We start from the raw sequence: 19,836 nt of genomic DNA, 5'->3' as shown, positions 1-19,836 counted from the left end.
CGAGGAATACTATTTAAAACACTTCTTATCAACAGCTCGCGCACTATCAAGAATATAATATTTTCCACCAATCGCGAGCTGGTTCAATTTCATAACCATATAGGGTAACGTGGTTCAACAAGCGTTGATAATTCCACGGTGATAATTTCAATGGTGATAAAACGAGATACTTTGATATAAGATGAGAGGGAATGCTGATTATAACACATGTGAATATGATAGAGACCACAAACAGTCGCCAAGCCGGCTCACGTGTCGCGCTGTCACTTTTAACAATTAACGATCCAAAAGCCGCAAGTTCATTCATCGAATATGACCATGACCGTGTCTCAAGAAGATAATTATTATAGTTTCATTTCTGTTCGTGTCTCAAGTGCTTTCTCTATGAATCAGCATATTTGCGCGAATTACCGCTCCAACACCTGACATTAACCTGAATTTAGCAGAATTCGGTAGTCATCAAAGATGTTTGATAAGATGTTTAATAAGATATTTTAATAAGTTAAATTTAAATTAATATGTTTAATAAGATGTTATTTGGTGCAGTACACATTAAGAATTATACGACTATAAAGAAATAATTATCATGTGGCAACTTCATTGTTTTAGAAAATACATATTTTGTATTTCTACTTGACAGAACTCGTGGCCTACACTCGTGGTTTTCACGAGGCACCTAAGATTCGGCTTGAAAACTGTATAGAGGATACGAAATTGCATGTTCCATTAAAAATATTGATCAATGTTTGTTAAGCGAGGTAACAATGACGTAGAATAACCAAGGCCTTCGTTTCATACGACCTCATTTCAGTGCTGCTCTAAAACGGCAAACAAAATGCTTATTTGGTCAAAAACGTGTCTTTACGTTTCAACGACCTTAGCGTAGCTGATCTTTTAGTACTTGACTTCAATGTCAGTGACAAGGTATTCTTTGTGAGATGTGAGAAAACAGTAACATAATGTGAACTTCATGCAATATTTTCAATGTTTTCAACTGATAATGTAAAAATTTTTGAAATTATTTCAAGAGCGAAAGTTTAAAAATTATTTTGTGAAAGACTTTCTACTTCCGACGCCTTCATATTCTTGTTGCAAAATGATAGATAATTTTCAGATTTATACTTGTCTGCGGGTATCGACCCGGGCACCCTCGGCTGCAGTGCAGTAAGGGGAGCGAGTGGGGCTATGACTCAGCCATCCCCTGCAATCCTGAATGTCCGCTAATTTTGCCTTATTTGTCGGAGTTGTGTTAGGATCTCTATGGCGAGGAAGGATGTGTTCAATTTAAACAACATACCTAGTGTATATTTGGGGTGCAATGTTAGTCAAAAGAGAGCGGACTACAATTGCTTCCATACCTACGTAACTAAGTATAAGATAGGGAATATGTTGAAAAATGTAAATCAATTAGAAACTTCATTATTACATGCCGTGTTTTCGAAATTCTTCTTTCGAAAATTTCCTCTTTCATAGCTAAGTCGATTAGATACGGTCTTCTTCATATCTTTGTGTAATCATAGAATCTCGCTATTTTGCTAGAATTTAATAATGTTCAAAGTCTGACCCAAGCAGACATACTCTTCCTTTCTTTAAAAAGAGAGAGAGAGAGAGAGAGAACATTCATGACCGACACATGAACAGTGTTTTAGTGTTTTTTTTATGATACCAAGTGACTGGACGAAGAAATCGTGCTCCCGGCGATAAGCGACATGCCTGTCCATAACAGTTATAGTGCCACTCAGGGCTTTAAATCACAAAGATCTTAGTGGTACTGCCACTGCGCCCGTCACCCTGAGACATAAGGTGACAAGTTTCATGTGCCTGTCATTTCACCAAAATTTCATCATCAGTCCCACAACGACTGACTCATAGTAAGAGCTTGAAGAGCTTCCAATCACAGCTTTCAAATTCTCCACGTTTTCTGCGAAAATTATGATGATATCATCCGCAAATCCGCCTTTCGTAACGACGTATTACAAATTGTAAAATAAAACGAAAAGGCCTCATGTATCTGCTTATGTAAGCAATATACTAGTACTTATCATATACACGCGTTATAATATACTACAAATTACTACAGTTATGATAACTTACTAATTAGTCATAAGATTTTTTGTTTCACAAGATCAATCCGCTCTAAAAGCCACTGGTGTTTTGTAACTCCTTCCAAATACCTACCATTTATCAAATATTATAATATCTACGGTCCTTCTTTTCTGACTCATCTGATCTTATTCTGGACTGTTTGATAATGAGTCATCCTAACGTCAGCTATAAAATCGTTAATGTACACTATCAGTGTAGAGTCGTCATTGATAGATTGATTGATTGATTCTTGGATGACATGATGAGTATATTTATGCAAGTATTTGTAACCACGTAAGTAACTTTATTACTTGTTTCTTCAATTTGGTTTTAACTAGGTACCACGTTGTTTTCATCTTAGTACGGACCGTATATATGAGTATACAGCTTCCATTTCTATTCGTATTTATATTACAGAGTACGTCTCGAACTAATCATATTCGATTTCGTATACGATTAGTTCGTAATCGTATCGCCTTATTTTATATTAATCCAGTCTATCCATATTAGTCTATGTCCAGCAGCGGGCTGGTGATAACAAAAATCTGATAATGGTGATGACGATAATGATACATTATCAATTAAAGGTTTTTAAAACTTAAAAAAACCTTTTGTTGAACGAACTATCACCGTTACACTAAATAATATGTAACACCTAAATAATACATTGGCAGTGCTTGTAAAGCCGGTACCTATGGTACACGGTCGGTCGGTGTGATGTACGCACGGGCGCAGGATCTTAGGAGGTGCCAAGCGCTGCAGGCGACGCCTCCAAAGGGAATGCGTCACTTGTGAACAGCGGCGCAAGCTATTACTTCCCAACATTATTTATAATTGTACTATTTGCACCCGAATTTTCTATCCCTGGGGAAAAGATAACTGTAACCAAAGATATTGTTAATGGAGACAAAGCAACTTGTGAGTGAATTTGCAGTTTTTAATCAACGAAATAGTGAATTATTAGTAGTAACGTGACTATGCATTTTCAAGCTGCATCTCTATAATGATATCGATACTTTTTATACGGCGAAACTTGTTTATTTCTTCTTTTACCCTAGTACCTGCTCCATATTTATTCGACTATTAAGTCCTTAAAGAATTTTACAGAACATTTTAGCTAAGGCCGGAAGTTAGTTTTTTTTGCTAATTGGAATATTAGGCCCTGAATTGTCAGGTGTCTTGTCGGGTTCCATATTTTGTGGTTTCAGCTATATTATTTATTTACAGATGGTTGATTTTCTTAAAGCATTCAGAAAGTATTTTTCTTTGCAATGGTATGACGATAAGGAACATACAAATTCATTAACCGATTTTCTTTGTTAGGATAGAGGGATCTTTTCTATGTTCCTTTTCATTATACTAACTTTTTCTTAACTCCTATATGTATTTAAGTGTCGTGTCTACGTTGATACATATGGATATGGTACCTCGCTCATTTTGGTTTGGTTAAAGGATATAACCAAGTCAATCTCTACATCTGTAAAGGTATGTTTTAGCTTATCTTTGACTTTTTTTCCATCAAAGTATAGCGAAATTTCTATCGCTTAGTATAAGCGCTTATACTTTACTAATCTAACACCTATACCATACCTATACCCAATATTATTACAGACTCTTATAATTTGAGTGTTCAATGTATGTATATTACAAATATTAATTATGTTCAAAAATGTACATACCTACACATTTACTTGTCGTTATCATGTTTACAGGAAAAAGTACACTGAGCGGAATTAATGAATCACAATTTATTTCTCGGTCGGTCATCGACATGTTATTCCGACGATACATAAAACGGACTCCACATTTTCCTCGTTCTGTCATATAATGAAGACCTAAAACCAATAACTTAATTAAACCTGTTTGTAAAATTCTAAAGAGTAAACTGGGTTTTCTATCCATGATAAATAACAAGTTTTTTTATAAAAAAATTAATGCGCATTTCACTTCTATCTCACCTGATGGAAAGTGATGATGAGGTCGATGATGTAGCGTGTACACCTAAGCGAATAATGCCTATTCATTCTCGCCTTGAAAAGGTCCAAGTTATAGCGTTCGGGGAACAAGTCCGCAGGTAGGGAATTTCTCTCTCTAGTCGCTCGCCATGTAAATGAAGCGAAACGCTTCTCTCGACAAGACTGGATTTCTTCTCCACTGACCCTTGCATTGGTCATGTACCTGTCCACAAATGTACTGTCATCAGCATATTCAAAGGCCCCTGGGATTAACATATCATTGATATGCAGCAGAAAGAGAATTGCGGACGGTACGGCATCCTGAGGAATCTGTCGCCCGATATTCGGAAGAGTAACCTCCTAAGACCACTCGAATCGAACGTTCACTCAAGAAATCCGAAATCCAGTTGCAAAGGTCAGTGGGAAGCTTGCTTACAAGGCTTGCGTGTCAGACCCTGTCAAAGATTTTAGAAATGTCTAAAGACACTGCAAGAACTTCGCCATGTCTTTCTATAGCCTCGCTCCATAGATGAGAGGCGTACACAAGAAGATCCCCAGTACTAAGGAGGTCGTTGTCTTCTTGGTACGACAGGAGACGGTTATTAAGTACACGTTCCATAGTCTTGCAGAGTATGGAAGTGACTGAGATAGGTCGGTAGTTGACAGGGTCAGCTCTGCTTCCTTTTTTGGGCATAGGTTGCACGTTTGCAAGCTTCCTCGACCTGGGAACTACACTAGTCTCAAGTGAGAGGCGATACAAGCGTATGAGAACAGGAGACAACTCAGGCGCACAGTTACGCAGGATTATTGCTGGAATCCCTTCTGGTCCGCTAGCTTTATTCACGTCTAAACTTCGCAGAGTTCCGAGTACCTCTTTTTGGCGTACGCGAACTGGTGCTATACTCCAGCCAGTGTGAGATAAAGAAGGTGGTAGGTTCCCTGCGGCATTCAGACGCGTGTTTTCTACAAAGAGTGAGGCAAAAAGATTCGCCTTCTCATCCGCAGTATGAGCCAGCGAGCCATCCGGCATCAGCAGAGGTGGTAAAGTAAGGAGGGTAAAGTTTGATTCGACCGCTTTGGCAAGGGACCAAAAAGACTTGCTGTATGCTGGAAAAGAGGCAACTTTGGCCGCTATGCGGTGTACATGGTCGAACTTTGCCCTGCGTAATACTCTTTTGCACTTCTTGGCGGCCTTATTAAAAGCTTTCTTCAGATTCCGAGTGCTCGGAGCTTTGAGCAGTCGAGCATCTACCCAAGCTTGGTACGCCGACGGTTTTTGTGCTTCAGCACGGCTACAGTCAGCGCTAAACCAAGGACGATCTTGAGGTCCATTGGATACATCAGAGTATGATATGTAATGTAATGTACACTACAGCGTCAGCACCGCTCGACGAGTCTTCCGAAGAAAAGCAAGCCTGCCAGGGATATAAAGCAAAAAAATGACGCATTTCGTTCTAATCTGCTAACCTGTATCGCCACACTCATCTCGTGCCATTGGAGCCCTGATCAGGTTGGGAGTACGCGGATTCAGCTTTCACCATACAGTGGTCGGAAGTACCCAATGGTGTATCCATAACCACATAGTATCGGTCGGGATCAGTTGTTAGCAGTAGGTCCAAGCAATTAGCCATATGAGATTCAACATCTGGGATCCTTGTGGCGCCACTGACAAGCTGGGAAAGGTTTAGTGTTAACGCAAGTTTACGCATCTCTCTGCCAGCATGATCGATCATCTGTACGGGAACAACCGTTCTTGATAGTGTGCATTGAAGTCCCCCAGAATGACTAGTTGCACCGTTGGGTACCTATTTTGAGCCTCATCAGAAGTCTCGCTATAATGCTAGAAGATGTTGGAACAGCTTGGTCGTCTCTTGATCTCCACTGTGCGAGCGGAAGACATAGCAGTACACTATTTGTGTAACTCCCGTGTCAACCAGAAGCCACAGAACAGAAAAACTCGGTGCCTCAAGGTTCTTGGGATGCTAGACACAGATGTCATCGCGAACGTACACAGACTCCGGCACGAGGTAAAAACCTGTGCTCCCGAGTTTACCCAGAGTGGCGTACCTCACGCCGCATCAACTGGAAATCTGATCTGCGTCTCGTTGAGGAACAGTAGCTGTGGTTTCTCGGTTTTCAGGTGGTGGACCGCTTCGTTCCTCCCCTCCGGACGCCAACCGGCAAGGTGGAGCATTCTTGGATTTTTTTCTAGGATTTGGGTGGCGGGGCAGCCTTTGACGAGTGGCTTTTCCGCTAATTGGGCAACCGACTTCCCACAGTCGGCCAGCGGTGCACCGTGCTTCGGATCCCGCTAGCCTCCAGAACCGAGTGCTCAGTGTGGCAGTACAAGCAGCTACTACTCGTCGTTAGACGCAATGTAACTGTTCAGACCCGACCTCCTAATGGCAACTCCCGAACACGAGCTGGAATACGGATAAACCATTTGGCGACTCGACTGCGTCCGGAGGGTGGTTACCAGTCACGGCCGAAGCCTACCATTAGTTGTTGCTCTTTAGCATCACCCCGGGGATGGTTGTAGGGTCTCAAGGGCAAACCGACGGAATCAAGCAAAATCAACCCACAAAAAAAAGTAAAACGACACCCAAAAGTACTTATAAAACTTAAATATTACTTTGCTGAATAAAAATACGTTCGACCGTCCTACCTAGAGGTATTTGTTATTGAATATATAAAGAGGTAAACAAAGGGAATTCATGGTATATAGATCGATTTGGAATTGCCATAATTTATACATATGACTTACAACTAAAGCAACTTTGACTATATCATAATTTCCTTTGACGTTTTCTGGCCCAATTCATAAAAAGATAGATAACTATCTAGTCCGAAGATTTTAATAGTTCGTTCGATGGTTTCAGCTAACAATCGCGTCCCGTTGATTCATTTCTAACTATTCTCATTAATGACGCCACATGATGTGATGTGTCTGTTTCTTCTGTAATATTCTTCTAGGTCAGCTACTTTCGATACATTGTTAAATTCATATTAAAAGCCTTATTACCACAAGGCTTTTAATATAAATATGATATAGATATAATGGGTTATGGAGTTACCACACTATGACGTGGAATCAGCTTGAGCCGATCATGTACACTTGTTTCGGTCCCAGTTTCGGACCTCGTCACCACTGATCAGCGGGGTGCGAAAGGTGTACCTACAGTAGTGCAGTATCGGCTTTACCTATGATTCAGGGTGTACGCACACGGGCGCATTGTTTAAGAGTACGCCAAGCGTCACTTGCGACGCCTCTAATGGCGGCTGTACTGTATACTCGCCGAGACACCCCAAGAGAAGCCGAGTGTGAGAGTGTGCCCACAAGAAAGCACTCGCCTAGCATCGGATATCTCGGTGTCCCTCGCCGGCTCTGGCTCCCAAGGCAGTTTTACCGTTAAGTAAGTCGTGCGAATACGTTGGCGAAGTCTCCGTTTACGCCACTTTCTATTTTTTTAGTGTGATACATATGTACATATATATAGTAACTGATAGCGCATAGAGTAACAGCGAAAGCAATTTCTAATGCGTCCGTCTTCTCGGCAACCGCAACTGAATATATAGAGTGTACATGGACGCACTCGTGTGTAGGTCTCACGCGCGAGAATTATCGGCGAGACGCGGGCGAGACTTGGCGAGAGCACTCGGACGAGTACATTACATTCGCCATAAAGTGCCTGCGTCACCCGCGGCGAAGTAAACGGGCTACTGTTTCCCAAAATCATTTCATTTTATAACTACCTCATTTGCACTTGAATTTTCGATCATTGGGGAAAATATAACTGTAAATATTCCATTTTGATCAGTCTCGCGATGAAAATGGAATATTACAAGATATACAAGAGGGCACCAGGGTATTGATTGCACCCGGGCGCCACATGTCTGTGGTTAGCGCCGATTAACGGGGTTGAGGAAGGTCGCCAGGTTGATAAGTGACATTGAAGAAAGTAAATCGTGGAGCGATAAAATTGTTAGTTTTCCCTGGGGCATTTAACTAGTAAACAAGGTTTCAGGGATTTAGATTCATAGATTTTTTGAATAAAATCAGCGTCAAACTTTCTAATAAGTGACATGCCTGTCCACAGCAATTGCATTGTCACTCAATGCTTTAAATCGCAAAGATCTGAGCGACGCTGCGCTAGTCACCTTTAGAGATAAGTTGTCAAGTCCTATGTGTAATTTCCTCAACACCCCTATCCTTCAAAACTGGAAAACAGAACACGTTACTGCTTGGCGGCAGAAATAGGTAAGACGGCAATATTTCCCTGAACGAACTCTTCACAAAAAGCTCTACTGATACTAAAAAAGTAGTTATCGTTAAGGTACATATAACACTTTAACGATTTTATGATATTCCATAAAATTTGGTCCATTATGGACAACGTAAATTTATAGCAGCTCTCTACAAATTATTTATATTTTGACGACCTTGTTTGGTCGAGTGGATTGCACAACGGTTTTCATACTGTCGCCATCTCTGAGGTCCTGGGTCAGATCCCCGGCCAGGTCAACATAGAAAATAAATATCTATATTGTCTCGGGTTTGGGTGTTTGTCATACCGTAGCAGTTTCCGATTTCCATAACACAAGTGTTTTACTTACTTTCTTTGGGATCAGAGCAACGTACGTGATGTTGTCTAACATTTATTTACCTATATATATGTAGTTCTGTAACAACGACAAAGATAAGATGTTATGAATGTTTATTTCCACAACTTCACACGACGAAGTTACATCCAACGGAAATAAGTTTGTGATGGAACACATCGAAAATGCAGCTGTCGATTAATTCTTCCAGTTGCGAAATATTTAGTTTGGCGCTAATTTTGAATTCCCGAAATACAGAAATAAATGACTACACACGTAATTTAGTTGGAATTTTGGAACATGATTAGATTATATAGAATGGTAGACAATAAAATTAATATTACAATAGTAAAAAATGTTTTTTTATTTACGATGTTGGTTGGTCTTTGTAAAAAATCAACAATGATTTTTGTGTGATACGCATATTACGAGAACTTACAACCTATTTAAATATTGTACTTAATTAATAAATAACAAGCGTCATTTGAGCCACCTCGTTATGGATTTGGTGTAGGGCATCATGAACTACACATAGGTATAGTCTCATGTGTGGCATTTAGAAGCATTTTCTGTGAACGATGGAGGGACCAGACTCATCGTATTCCTGTTTTGAGATCCACATCTGTTGGAAGGTGGAAAGAGAAGCTAGGATCGATCCACCAATCCATACAGAGTACTTTCTTTCAGGTGGCGCGATAATTTTAACTTTCATGGCGGGCGGGGCTAAGGCAGTGATTTCCTTCTGCATGCGGTCAGCAATGCCTGGGTACATGGTGGTACCACCAGACATAACAGTATTGGAATACAAGTCCTTACGGATGTCAACATCGCACTTCATGATTGCGTTATAAGTGGTTTCGTGGATTCCGTTGGCTTCCATGCCCAAAAATGAGGGCTGGAAGAGAGCCTCAGGGCAACGGAAACGCTCATTGCCGATAGTGATGACCTGTCCGTCAGGAAGCTCATACGACTTCTCAAGCGAGCTGCTGGAGGCGGCTGTGGCCATCTCCTGATCGAAATCGAGAGCCACGTAGCAGAGCTTCTCCTTGATATCGCGCACAATCTCACGCTCGGCCGTGGTAGTGAACGAGTAGCCACGTTCGGTGAGGATCTTCATGAGGTAATCGGTGAGGTCCCGGCCGGCCAAGTCCATACGCAAAATGGCGTGGGGTAACGAGTAGCCTTCGTAGATGGGTACCGTATGCGAGACACCGTCGCCGGAGTCCATCACAATACCGGTCGTACGACCAGACGCGTACAGCGATAGCACGGCCTGGATGGACACGTACATGGCGGGAGTGTTGAACGTCTCGAACATGATTTGGGTCATCTTCTCCCTTTTAACGAAAACAGACAGTTAGAGGCTGCAACTCTGTACTTACGCTTTTGCAAGGATAACTGATTCAAAACAGAATAAACAGTGATTTCTACCTGTTGGCCTTGGGGTTGAGTGGAGCCTCAGTGAGCAGAACGGGGTGCTCCTCGGGGGCGACACGGAGCTCGTTGTAGAAGGTGTGGTGCCAAATCTTCTCCATGTCATCCCAGTTGGTGACGATACCATGCTCGATGGGGTACTTGAGGGTGAGGATGCCTCTCTTGCTCTGTGCCTCGTCGCCCACGTACGAGTCCTTCTGGCCCATGCCGACCATTACGCCCTGATGGCGTGGTCGGCCCACAATCGAGGGGAACACGGCGCGAGGCGCATCGTCACCTGCAAACCCGGCCTTACACATACCGGACCCATTGTCCACTACCAACGCTGCAACTTCCTCGTCGCACATTGTGAAATAGTCTGAAACAATAACGTCTCTTAAGATTTGATATACACGAAGGAAGTTTACTTTTACCCACGCACACTTCTGACCATCAAACGAAACGATAAATGAAACAACCAAATTGTTCCGTTTCACATGATTGTGTAATCCACATTACGTATTTTTCTTTTGTCAGAAATCTTCACTGTCACATAATTTATTCTTCAAACACTGGACTCATTTAGACAATCCTACGGGAAACATACATCAGCTATAATTGAAAGACTTACTGTTATTACGTAGAGAAAAAAGTCGGTGCGACTCGGCGCTGCTTCAGTCAACCACACTCCACAAAGTGAGAAACGACACGCGAGGTGTATTATTTAATGCTCCTCTTATCAACAGCTATCGAAAATTAATTTTTCACTAATCACGGGCTGGTTCAATTTCATAACCATATAGGGTAACGTGGTTCAACAAGCGCTCACAATTCCAAGTATGTTGATAAAGGGCGAAACACCGATAACAGATAAGAGGCAATATAGATCCTATCATTGGTGTCGTCGGTAGGCAGCTCACGTGGACTGTAGACACTTTTAACAATTGATGAACCAACCGCTACAAGTCCATTTATCTGTATGTACAGTCGCGTGCAATGAAATGTAAACGTTGACACATTTTCGAATATAATGTAAATATTAAATATTTCAAAAATAAGAACCTTGTTTTCATCATATCAGCAGAAAAGACGTCCACTGCAACATAGGCCTCCCCCAAAGATTGCCAGACTAGCATCGGTTACCCGCCGCCCTCATCAGGTCATCCGTCTATCTAGTAGGGGGCCGCCCGGCCGTCGCACTAAACACCTTCCGGTTCGTGGTCACCCTGTGTTGTGTTCAAAAATATGTAATCATGACCGTCTCAAAAAAGGGATATATTTATTTCAGAGAAAAGTAAGCAAATTACAATCGGTGATAAATATGGGCATTTCTCTAATGGCGCAATTTTCTGTGTCTATGCACTAAACTCCACTTATTTATCAAAACAAAAATCTACAAAAAAGAGACTATATATAGAGCACAAAATCTTCCCAATAAACCTTTCGGACCTAATGGAAAAAAAATCCGAAAGGTCTAAAACCTGACAACAGTGGCGTGACAGTGTCATTTTTCTCCAAATTGAAACCATATATCAATAGTATTGGCAAAATCATCAGTTCTCATATTGATGGAGCCATAAAAATAAAAAGTGAAGTGACTTTAGTTCGCGTATAATAAATTAAATGACAGATACTTTTCAGTGAACTTCAACTTGACAGTGAATTTCACAATAAACTAGACAATAGTTTTATCACAATACCAAGATTGCTGCGTGTCCCCAGGTTTACGCGGGAATTCGGTGGTAGTTACTAATCACGTCACACATCAGAAGCGAAGCATTTTAGAAGGTTCGCAATTCATTCGTATTATTCGTTGATCACGCCCATGTGGCTGGAGAGAATAGGTGGATGAATTTTTGCCGATTTTGCGTAAATACGTAATTCGCTGAATTTGGTCCAGGTTGATTTTTTAATTCGGTGTATACGATATTTCAAAACTAAATTTTAAGGTTGTATACAATATTTTTTATACTCTGTGCTGTGACGACTTTTTAGTCGTATAATTACAATTTATTATTATTTTCTTTTTTTAAATTATTCCTGGCCATGGAAACAAAGCCCTTCAGCCGAAAACATAAACGTTTAATTATATTTCTGTAAATATGGCCACCACAAAGAGGATAGGCAATTTGAGGCGGCGTGCTTGGATTGACTCGGGATTCCTTAGAACGGGCCGATACGGGTATTTTAGTTCGAGATTCGTATAATTTCGCTTTTTAATCTTCGATTAAGGCACAATAGCACTATCCTATTCCACTTTAAACTAAAGGAGAATGGGCAAAATGGACCTGGGAGCGGCCACTTCAAAAACTACTTTCAATCAATAGATATCATTAATACGATCAAAAAATATTATGGGCACCAATACGTAAGTCATCAAGTTTTCGAAATGTCTTGAATAATGTTTATTTTTTAATGTAGATACTTAATATTTGAACTTCTGTCTGGAATTTTGTTTGTGTGGTGTGTATGTTAAAAATGATTACCCAAATGGTGTCTTAAGTTTAAAAGGGTTCTGTGAGCTGTGGAATTATGACACAATTTTGGAATCTGGTCCAGTATTTCTTGTTATAATATTTTTTAGGGAATATAAAAGATATGAAATAAAATAAAATATATTGTTTCAAAACTCATTTACTTCGTCTATTATCACTTCATCTAAATATGATGCTGGAAGATTAAGAGCTCCTTGGTGCCGTGCCCACCCTAAATACCATACAATCGACATGACGTGAGCACAGCAACCCAAGGTCCGTCTACCAGTAAGGCACGTACAATAGTGTTGTATTATGCGCGCTCTTCCAACGCCTTCCCTATTTACTACTATATATACATAATATACTCGTGCTCTGGTGTGTCTTGATTGAATACGTCCTCTCAAAAGATAGCAATCTCCAGTTACATGCATTTGCGGAATATCTATAGATTCATCTTCCATAACTTCTATAAAGTACACTCCATCTCGTAAGTGCTCGCTACAATACGACCGAGCAAGCTTTATTTGATAACTACCTAAAGCAAACAGTATTAAATCTCTTTCTTCTAATTGTGGAAAATCATTTATAGTTAAATAATCAGCTGATATAGAAACAAAGCTCACACGGTGCCTATTTAAATTGTTATTAATGACGTAGTCGGCCAGTAAGTTGTCTACATTAATTTTCAAATGAATTTCATTTAATATATCATTTGCGTAAGGTCCATCGGTAAAAGGTTCCCGAAAAGCATTAAGAATGGCTGCGGCATTTTTAAAATCTTGGAACATGTGTGGTACGGCCCTATTAAAATACTTCTGCCGTAACAATTTAAAATCTCTTTTAAAACGCCCGTTAATGGCTTCAATTACCCATCGACAAATTGTAACAAGCCGCGACTTGTTTGCTTGACTAGTTGAGAGCTGCGTTTCATTGTTTTGCTTTGACGCTGGCATATGAGCTATGTAACCACAAGATTCAATAACTGGTAATGAATCCCTAAAACCCCTGTCCTGTCCCCTGCTTTAAAAAACCAATGAAATACCGAGTCTTCTGACATTAATTGTGTCATAATAGTTGAGTCAGATGTTGTTGCCGCAAAAGGTTCAACTACGTCAATTATGTATCCGTCACTACACGTAATAATAAATGGTTTTAGCAAGTTTTGAAACTTATGTAAGCTGTATGTAAGACGTTGGAATGAAAAATTAGAACTCTTTTGTATATAAATGTACGTGCCATCAAATATAAAGATTAATCTTCTATCTTCTTCAGATTCTGGATTCCCAAAAATAGCATTAGGTATTAAAAGGTTTCTCCTCTCTACTTCTCCTCTCGTAATATGGTCAATTCCGAGGTGACGCGTTACAAAATCGTTGCTTAAACATTCTCTTGATTGTTTTAATAAGCGCTCAAAGGTGCGTCGAGATATATTAAAAAGATCAGACAGTTTTGTATTTGACTCTCCCGTTCTTAGCTTACTAAGGTAGATGCCCAGAGCAACTTTAGGTCGTTTACATCTTTGCGTCAATAAAGGTGTCTCTTCTATAATTTGTTGAAACTGCGCCGGTGTAACTCCAGTCCAGAAATAATTCATTAGCATCAATATTTTCGATATTTTCGAAATTAAAATGTGCAGACTTTTGTAAAGATCTCTTAACCATTTCAAATACATCCGTGACTTGTTCTATGGTAAATGAATTTAATAAAATAGGTGAACCAATTAATATCTCCCAATGGTTTGATCGTATATGTTCTGGGCATATTCTAGCCTCGTCAGGTATGTACATATTGTGATCACAAAAAACTTTAGTTTTAATGCGATGTGGAATCCTCAAGTGCGTTTCTGATTCACATCCCGGAAACAAACAACGTGAAGCAGTGTTTGGCAGACGGTAATAATTAGGTATAGAAACAGGGACCTGATCTGTCGAGATTTCATCACGAGCCGATTCTTGTGGTTGGTTTCTTGATTGAGCACGTTCAGCTCTTTGCCAGCAAGGGCGACAGATGTAGTTTCTTCTATTTTCAAATATAGGATTAGGATCCACGCGGTCACCAATATAATCCATTAAAAATGGATTAGCATCAAGAACTTCTTGTGAGAGAGAATAACGTCTTCTGTTTCGAACTGAAACGTGACATGTAATGCAAGTTTCCATTTCAGTCACGCACACACCACTTTACTAAACAAGAATGTCCAAGATCAAGCCTAGTTGTTATCCAAGAATCAACACCGATACAAATCGCAAAGCAAAATCAGTAGTCCGGTAAACAGTAATCAAGGTCTTATGAGGATCAGCAAAGAATCGACAGCACAGAACAGTTGTTAGTGAAGCAAGTCAACAAACAACTAAACTAAGTTAATTAAACACGCATGCACCTGGATGCACGTGCACATAAGAGGGTAGGAGGGAGGGGGGGGGGGGGCTAGTTTAGGTCCCGGCGGCATGACTCCACAAAGCATTGTTTTATTTTATAGAAATATCCAGTAGACAAAGGAATATTTGTCAAAAATGTAACACGTGTTCATTTATTACTTGGACAATTGTATTGGTCATAACTTTTTTTACACACAAAATACGACTCTGACTCCATACTAAGTATTGTTTGTCGTAACATAAAGAATTATAAAAACTATGTTTTTGAAGTGGCCGCTTCCAGGTCCAAGGCCCTTGTATTTTGCCCATTCTCCTTTCACAAAATAATTGAAAGTCAAAATAAAAACGACACTTTTCCCTCCAAAAGGCCCAGAGCGAATCTACAATTTATTAGTTTTGCAAGTATTGTCGTTTACGAGTAATATCAAAAAATATATATATATTCTAAATCCCGTGGCCTTGGATTCTGTGGATTTTATGCCACCGAATTCAGAAAAACATATTTTCTATTATATTTCTACCATTTTTTCTTTGAAAAGCAAGAATTTTATGTTTTTTTCATATAAATATATAGTTAATATTATTAATGTTCGCAATTTTATGTTACTACTTGCTTCCTAATGAAAATTAATAAGGAAAATCAAAACAGAAAACAAAAATTGGAAATTAAGAAAATGAAAGAACGTGCTTGAAAATATTATGCTGATTTGATAGTTAGTCATATTAGTAAATGTTTATGTAGATTATTGAATGTTTTTACTGCCTTTTTCATAATATGTTATACAAAAATTATGCCTTTTGTTACAAAATTCGGATTTCGGTGGTATACAGCTATATACTGTGGATCAAATATGTCATTAACTATTAAGAAAATAGTTGCCACATTAACGGAATCTTAGGTAAATTTGAGTTCTTTTTCCTTCTCGCTCAATGTTTTTCCTGAAATTACGAAAAAAATTCGACGACTGAAGTCAGAGAATTTAGACCTTCTAGGAGAAATGCTCATATACACTCCTAATTTTTCATCTGTGTATACTAATATCATTTTCGTAAATATTTATACACAGCACTTTAATTAAAATGTACATAAATACAAGGTTATTGTAAATTAGCGATCAAAACTTAAAAGCGGTAATTAATTGGAATCGGTAGTACCTAGATCTTGTTAAAAATAATAAAAAAAAGTTTTCTTTAGTGTGTAAGTTTTCAAATAGTACAAAAATAATTTTTATGCTAAATATTGACCTCGAGACCTGAATTGAGTTCGTATAATGATTTGATTGTTATAAAATAAAAGTAATTATTTTGTATAATGTTCTATTTAGAAAATAAGTTATAGTATTTTATGCAAACGTTGCGTAATGAGGGTTCATACTGTCGAGTACTGTGTGTCGAGTGAGTGTATGTGTTATGGTACGTATATACTCGACTAGTAATGGGTCGAGATTTGAAGACCTAAGTAAGTATTGAATGCATACAATACTTTTTCTACGAATAAATAAAATCTATAAAACAGAACCAATACTTAATGTATATTTGGTTAACAATCCGTGACAACAAACGCAATTTATTTTTAATAAATTTTAACCTATTTACTAAGGCAGGCTACGGATATACGATACAGCCTCTTCATATATTAAGACGAAAGCCAAACAAATGCTACAAAACAAAATCACAATCGGAATAGGACTAACCAAGTACCGCTTAAATTTTAACCAATCATTTTTTATAAAGATTTATGGCCCGATTACAAGACTTTTAGGCCAGTTTAACCAATCGAATAGCGCTTGAGCCTCCTAGTCGATATTTTAATTTAATTAATTTAATTAGCAAAAATACAACGTTCTTATTTTGAAACTCATTATAGTTATTTGTACAGTACTTTAATACCTAGTCATTATAGTTTTATGTACACGTTAGGCTCAGTGGCGAGTACCATAAACAATAGAATTTTGATTCAAAGTAAAAAGAGCCTCTTTATGATAAGATTTATGAAATTATAATTGACGGAAGTAGAAAAAAAAATTAAGGTTAGTTTAACCCCTAAAGGATGGAAAAAGTTTAACCAAATATAACTGACGTTGTTGCCGCCCCAACTTGCAAAATAAACAAAAAAATGTTCACATTATATTGTTATTAGATATATTGCAATGGCGTATATTCATATCATTTGAAAACGATACAATTTTGACTAAAATCTAACAAATTCTATAGTTTTAAAAATGGTTACATAACTATATGATAAAATCACAATCCTAATTTGTATACATTATAATGAAAATGCATTGTATAAATATTTACGAAAATGACATGTTTGTACCACATAATATAAAAACACTAAGAGTAGTGTATACTTTTCACTAATTGTAGTTTGTTCACTTTTCTCTGAAATAAAAGTATGCCTCTTTATAAACGGTGTCATGATTACATATATTTTTGAACACAATACAAGATACTTTTGTAACATTTAATATTTACATACATTCGAAAATGTGTCAACACTTAGATTTCATTGCACGCGACTGTACATGGCCGTGCCGAGCTTCACGAAAGTGATTATAATTTAAATTTTGTTCAATTCTCAAGTGCTTTATTTATAACTAAACAGTAAACTAAGTCTATATTTAATTAGCAAAATTAGACAGTCATCAAACGTCTAATTAGATACAGAAACACGAATTATAGGAGTATGAAGAATTTATTATCATGTCATCTTATATCGGGTTTGTAGCATCTGAACCCGGAGTCGGTTTAAAGTTGCAACGGAACCCGAGCGAGCCCAGCCCAATGCTTGTCAAAAATAATTAATTTTGTGTAGCATCCAGTCCCGTGTTCAGTTGCACATCGGGAGATGACATTAAATTTTAGAAAACATTTCATGTGTTTGCACAATTGCACAGATTATGTGATGTGACGTACTTATAAAAGTGTTCATGGACCAAGTGGCACTTGCTTGAAGGCCGTGTTGAGGGCATAAAATTCAACGTTCAACGGTTTTTATGCGTAGCAAATATTCAATGGTCCATGGTACGTACGACGAACGTAATGTTTATTTGATTAAAAATATATCTGAGCGTTTCAAATAACTTTGCCGATAATGCTCTTTTGATATAACGATGACGATCTTGGCTCCGATATCAATGGTAATGTTTATGAGAAAATAGTAACGAAATCTGAACCTTCGGTCCTCAGCTTGAAAGATGTAAGTGTACCCCACTCATTGCTTTGTGTTGTATTGCAAGTCTTAACTTCATGAATGAAAAATTCGATTTTACAGCTAATCCACAATGGCTTGCTGCTCAAAATATGCCATTGCCAATACGCAACAAAAACGCCGTACGCAAAATCTTCAAGCCGGAAAAGTAAGTAGCAAAACATTTCCGATAATATTTCAAGAGAAGAGATAGGAAAGAAAGAAGACATAAAGTCAAAAGGAAATTTATTTCAAGAAAGTCTCACCATTTTTTACTCCTTTCATCGAAACTTTAATATTATTTGTTTTTATTGCGAAAATGAGAATTTGCAGTTTTCCACTTGCCAGTGGGTATCGAACTGAGCCTTGGATGCAGTAAAACAGAGCGAGTGAAGCTATTGCTTAGCCTCTAGCATACCTAAATATGCGCAAATTTGGTTATATTTGCCGAGGCGATTTATTTGACAAATAAGTTTGAAGTGCAATATTAGTCAAGTGGGAGGAGTAGTCAGACATAACTAGTTCAATACCTATGTAGGTATAGGAGAGTAGTCATAGTTTTACAGACTATATTACAATACCTATGGAGTGGTATGATTTATTTATTGTAAACATGTTTACACGGCATTACAGTTCCATAACCAATGCGCCGTGAAACCAAACTAATTAAAAAATAACAATTAAAAAATTAAAAAAATAAACCAAACACTGAAATAATAAATTAAACTATAGCGCTATACTTGACTCACTATCCTCCATCGCTTCACAAAATCTCAGGCATTCACAACACACAGCCGCCCATCGCCATGCAAACAGATCACACTCCGGTGCTGATGCCAAGAGTTGATTGAGCATTGCGAGGGCACGGAGCAGTGGTGAGTTCCTGCGCGATACGGTACGCACCGGTGGGACTGTGAATAGTTCACGACGTCGCGCTCTTAAAACTATTTTAGGAATGTCTGGGACAAAGAGCCTTACAAGCTGTCCCACTAGCTCAGGACAGTCTGACTCGCCGCGTAATACCTGAGAAACAAATACAAGCAGGTTGTTGTTCCGCCTCACCTCAAGGGAATTATACTGAAGAGTCCCCAGTAAATACTTTGTCGGATATAAAAACGGATAATAGCCGTACATTTTTTTGTAGAAAAATCTAAGGAAAGCTTTTTGAACCTTTTCTATCAAAGATGTATACGTAGCTTCATGCGGGTGCCATATAAGCGATGACGTCTCAAGTTTGCTTCTCACTAAAGCATTATAGACCATTCGTATAGCACCAAAATCTTGAAAGTCTTTGACGTTGCGGATCACAAAGCCCAGTCTTCGAAAGCAGTCGGCAGCAAGTGTCACGATGATACTCGCTTAAGCTTTTTTATATGGTAGGATTGAAATTAATTAGCGTTTAACATCAATAAACTCATTTGCAATAAAAACGGGCATCTTTGGTTTTTCCCCTGCCTGAAATAATTACAATACGCAAAAGGTTTTATTCATTTCAAAATGTCACTGGCTTGATAGTTAAGTGTCCTCATTTGTAAAAACATTCGTTCCAAATTTAAATTGAAGAGATAAAACCTGTCTACAAGAAAATTACTCTTCACTGCATGAAACGGAATTGTTGAAAGTTCAAATGAACTAAGTAATCAGTTTTCAATAAATTTTGATGTTATCTTGTTTAATTCACCATTTTAAGTTATTGTACCATTGCTAAGTGGTCTCTAAAATGGTTGACAAAAAAT

General features: G+C 38.5%; 1 protein-coding gene and 2 long non-coding RNA genes across 3 annotated transcripts; 1 reads left to right on the top strand and 2 right to left on the bottom strand.

The window, feature by feature from the left end:
• The first annotated feature begins 2,930 nt into the window (after positions 1–2,930).
• On the top strand, positions 2,931–18,211 carry LOC113228467. Its single transcript, XR_003310312.1, has 3 exons — positions 2,931–3,003; positions 3,478–3,570; positions 18,185–18,211. It is a non-coding gene; the product is annotated as an uncharacterized LOC113228467 (long non-coding RNA).
• On the bottom strand, positions 9,153–10,833 carry LOC113228464 (actin, cytoplasmic A3a-like). The gene is made up of 3 exons (XM_026461778.1): positions 10,684–10,833; positions 10,071–10,431; positions 9,153–9,976 (listed from the first exon to the last, which is right to left on the bottom strand). The coding sequence occupies exons 2-3, from the start codon at positions 10,418–10,420 to the stop codon at positions 9,196–9,198; spliced, it is 1,131 nt and encodes a 376-aa protein (XP_026317563.1). The 5' UTR covers positions 10,421–10,431; positions 10,684–10,833; the 3' UTR covers positions 9,153–9,195.
• On the bottom strand, positions 10,945–11,382 carry LOC113228466. Its single transcript, XR_003310311.1, has 3 exons — positions 11,360–11,382; positions 11,115–11,278; positions 10,945–11,027 (listed from the first exon to the last, which is right to left on the bottom strand). It is a non-coding gene; the product is annotated as an uncharacterized LOC113228466 (long non-coding RNA).
• Positions 18,212–19,836: the final 1,625 nt, after the last annotated feature.

The sequence above is a fragment of the Hyposmocoma kahamanoa genome, unplaced genomic scaffold (assembly GCF_003589595.1).
Source record: "Hyposmocoma kahamanoa isolate Upper Pololo Valley unplaced genomic scaffold, ASM358959v1 232, whole genome shotgun sequence".
In the NCBI taxonomy this organism is placed as follows: domain Eukaryota; kingdom Metazoa; phylum Arthropoda; class Insecta; order Lepidoptera; family Cosmopterigidae; genus Hyposmocoma; species Hyposmocoma kahamanoa.
This window is presented reverse-complemented; position numbering and strand designations above follow the sequence as displayed.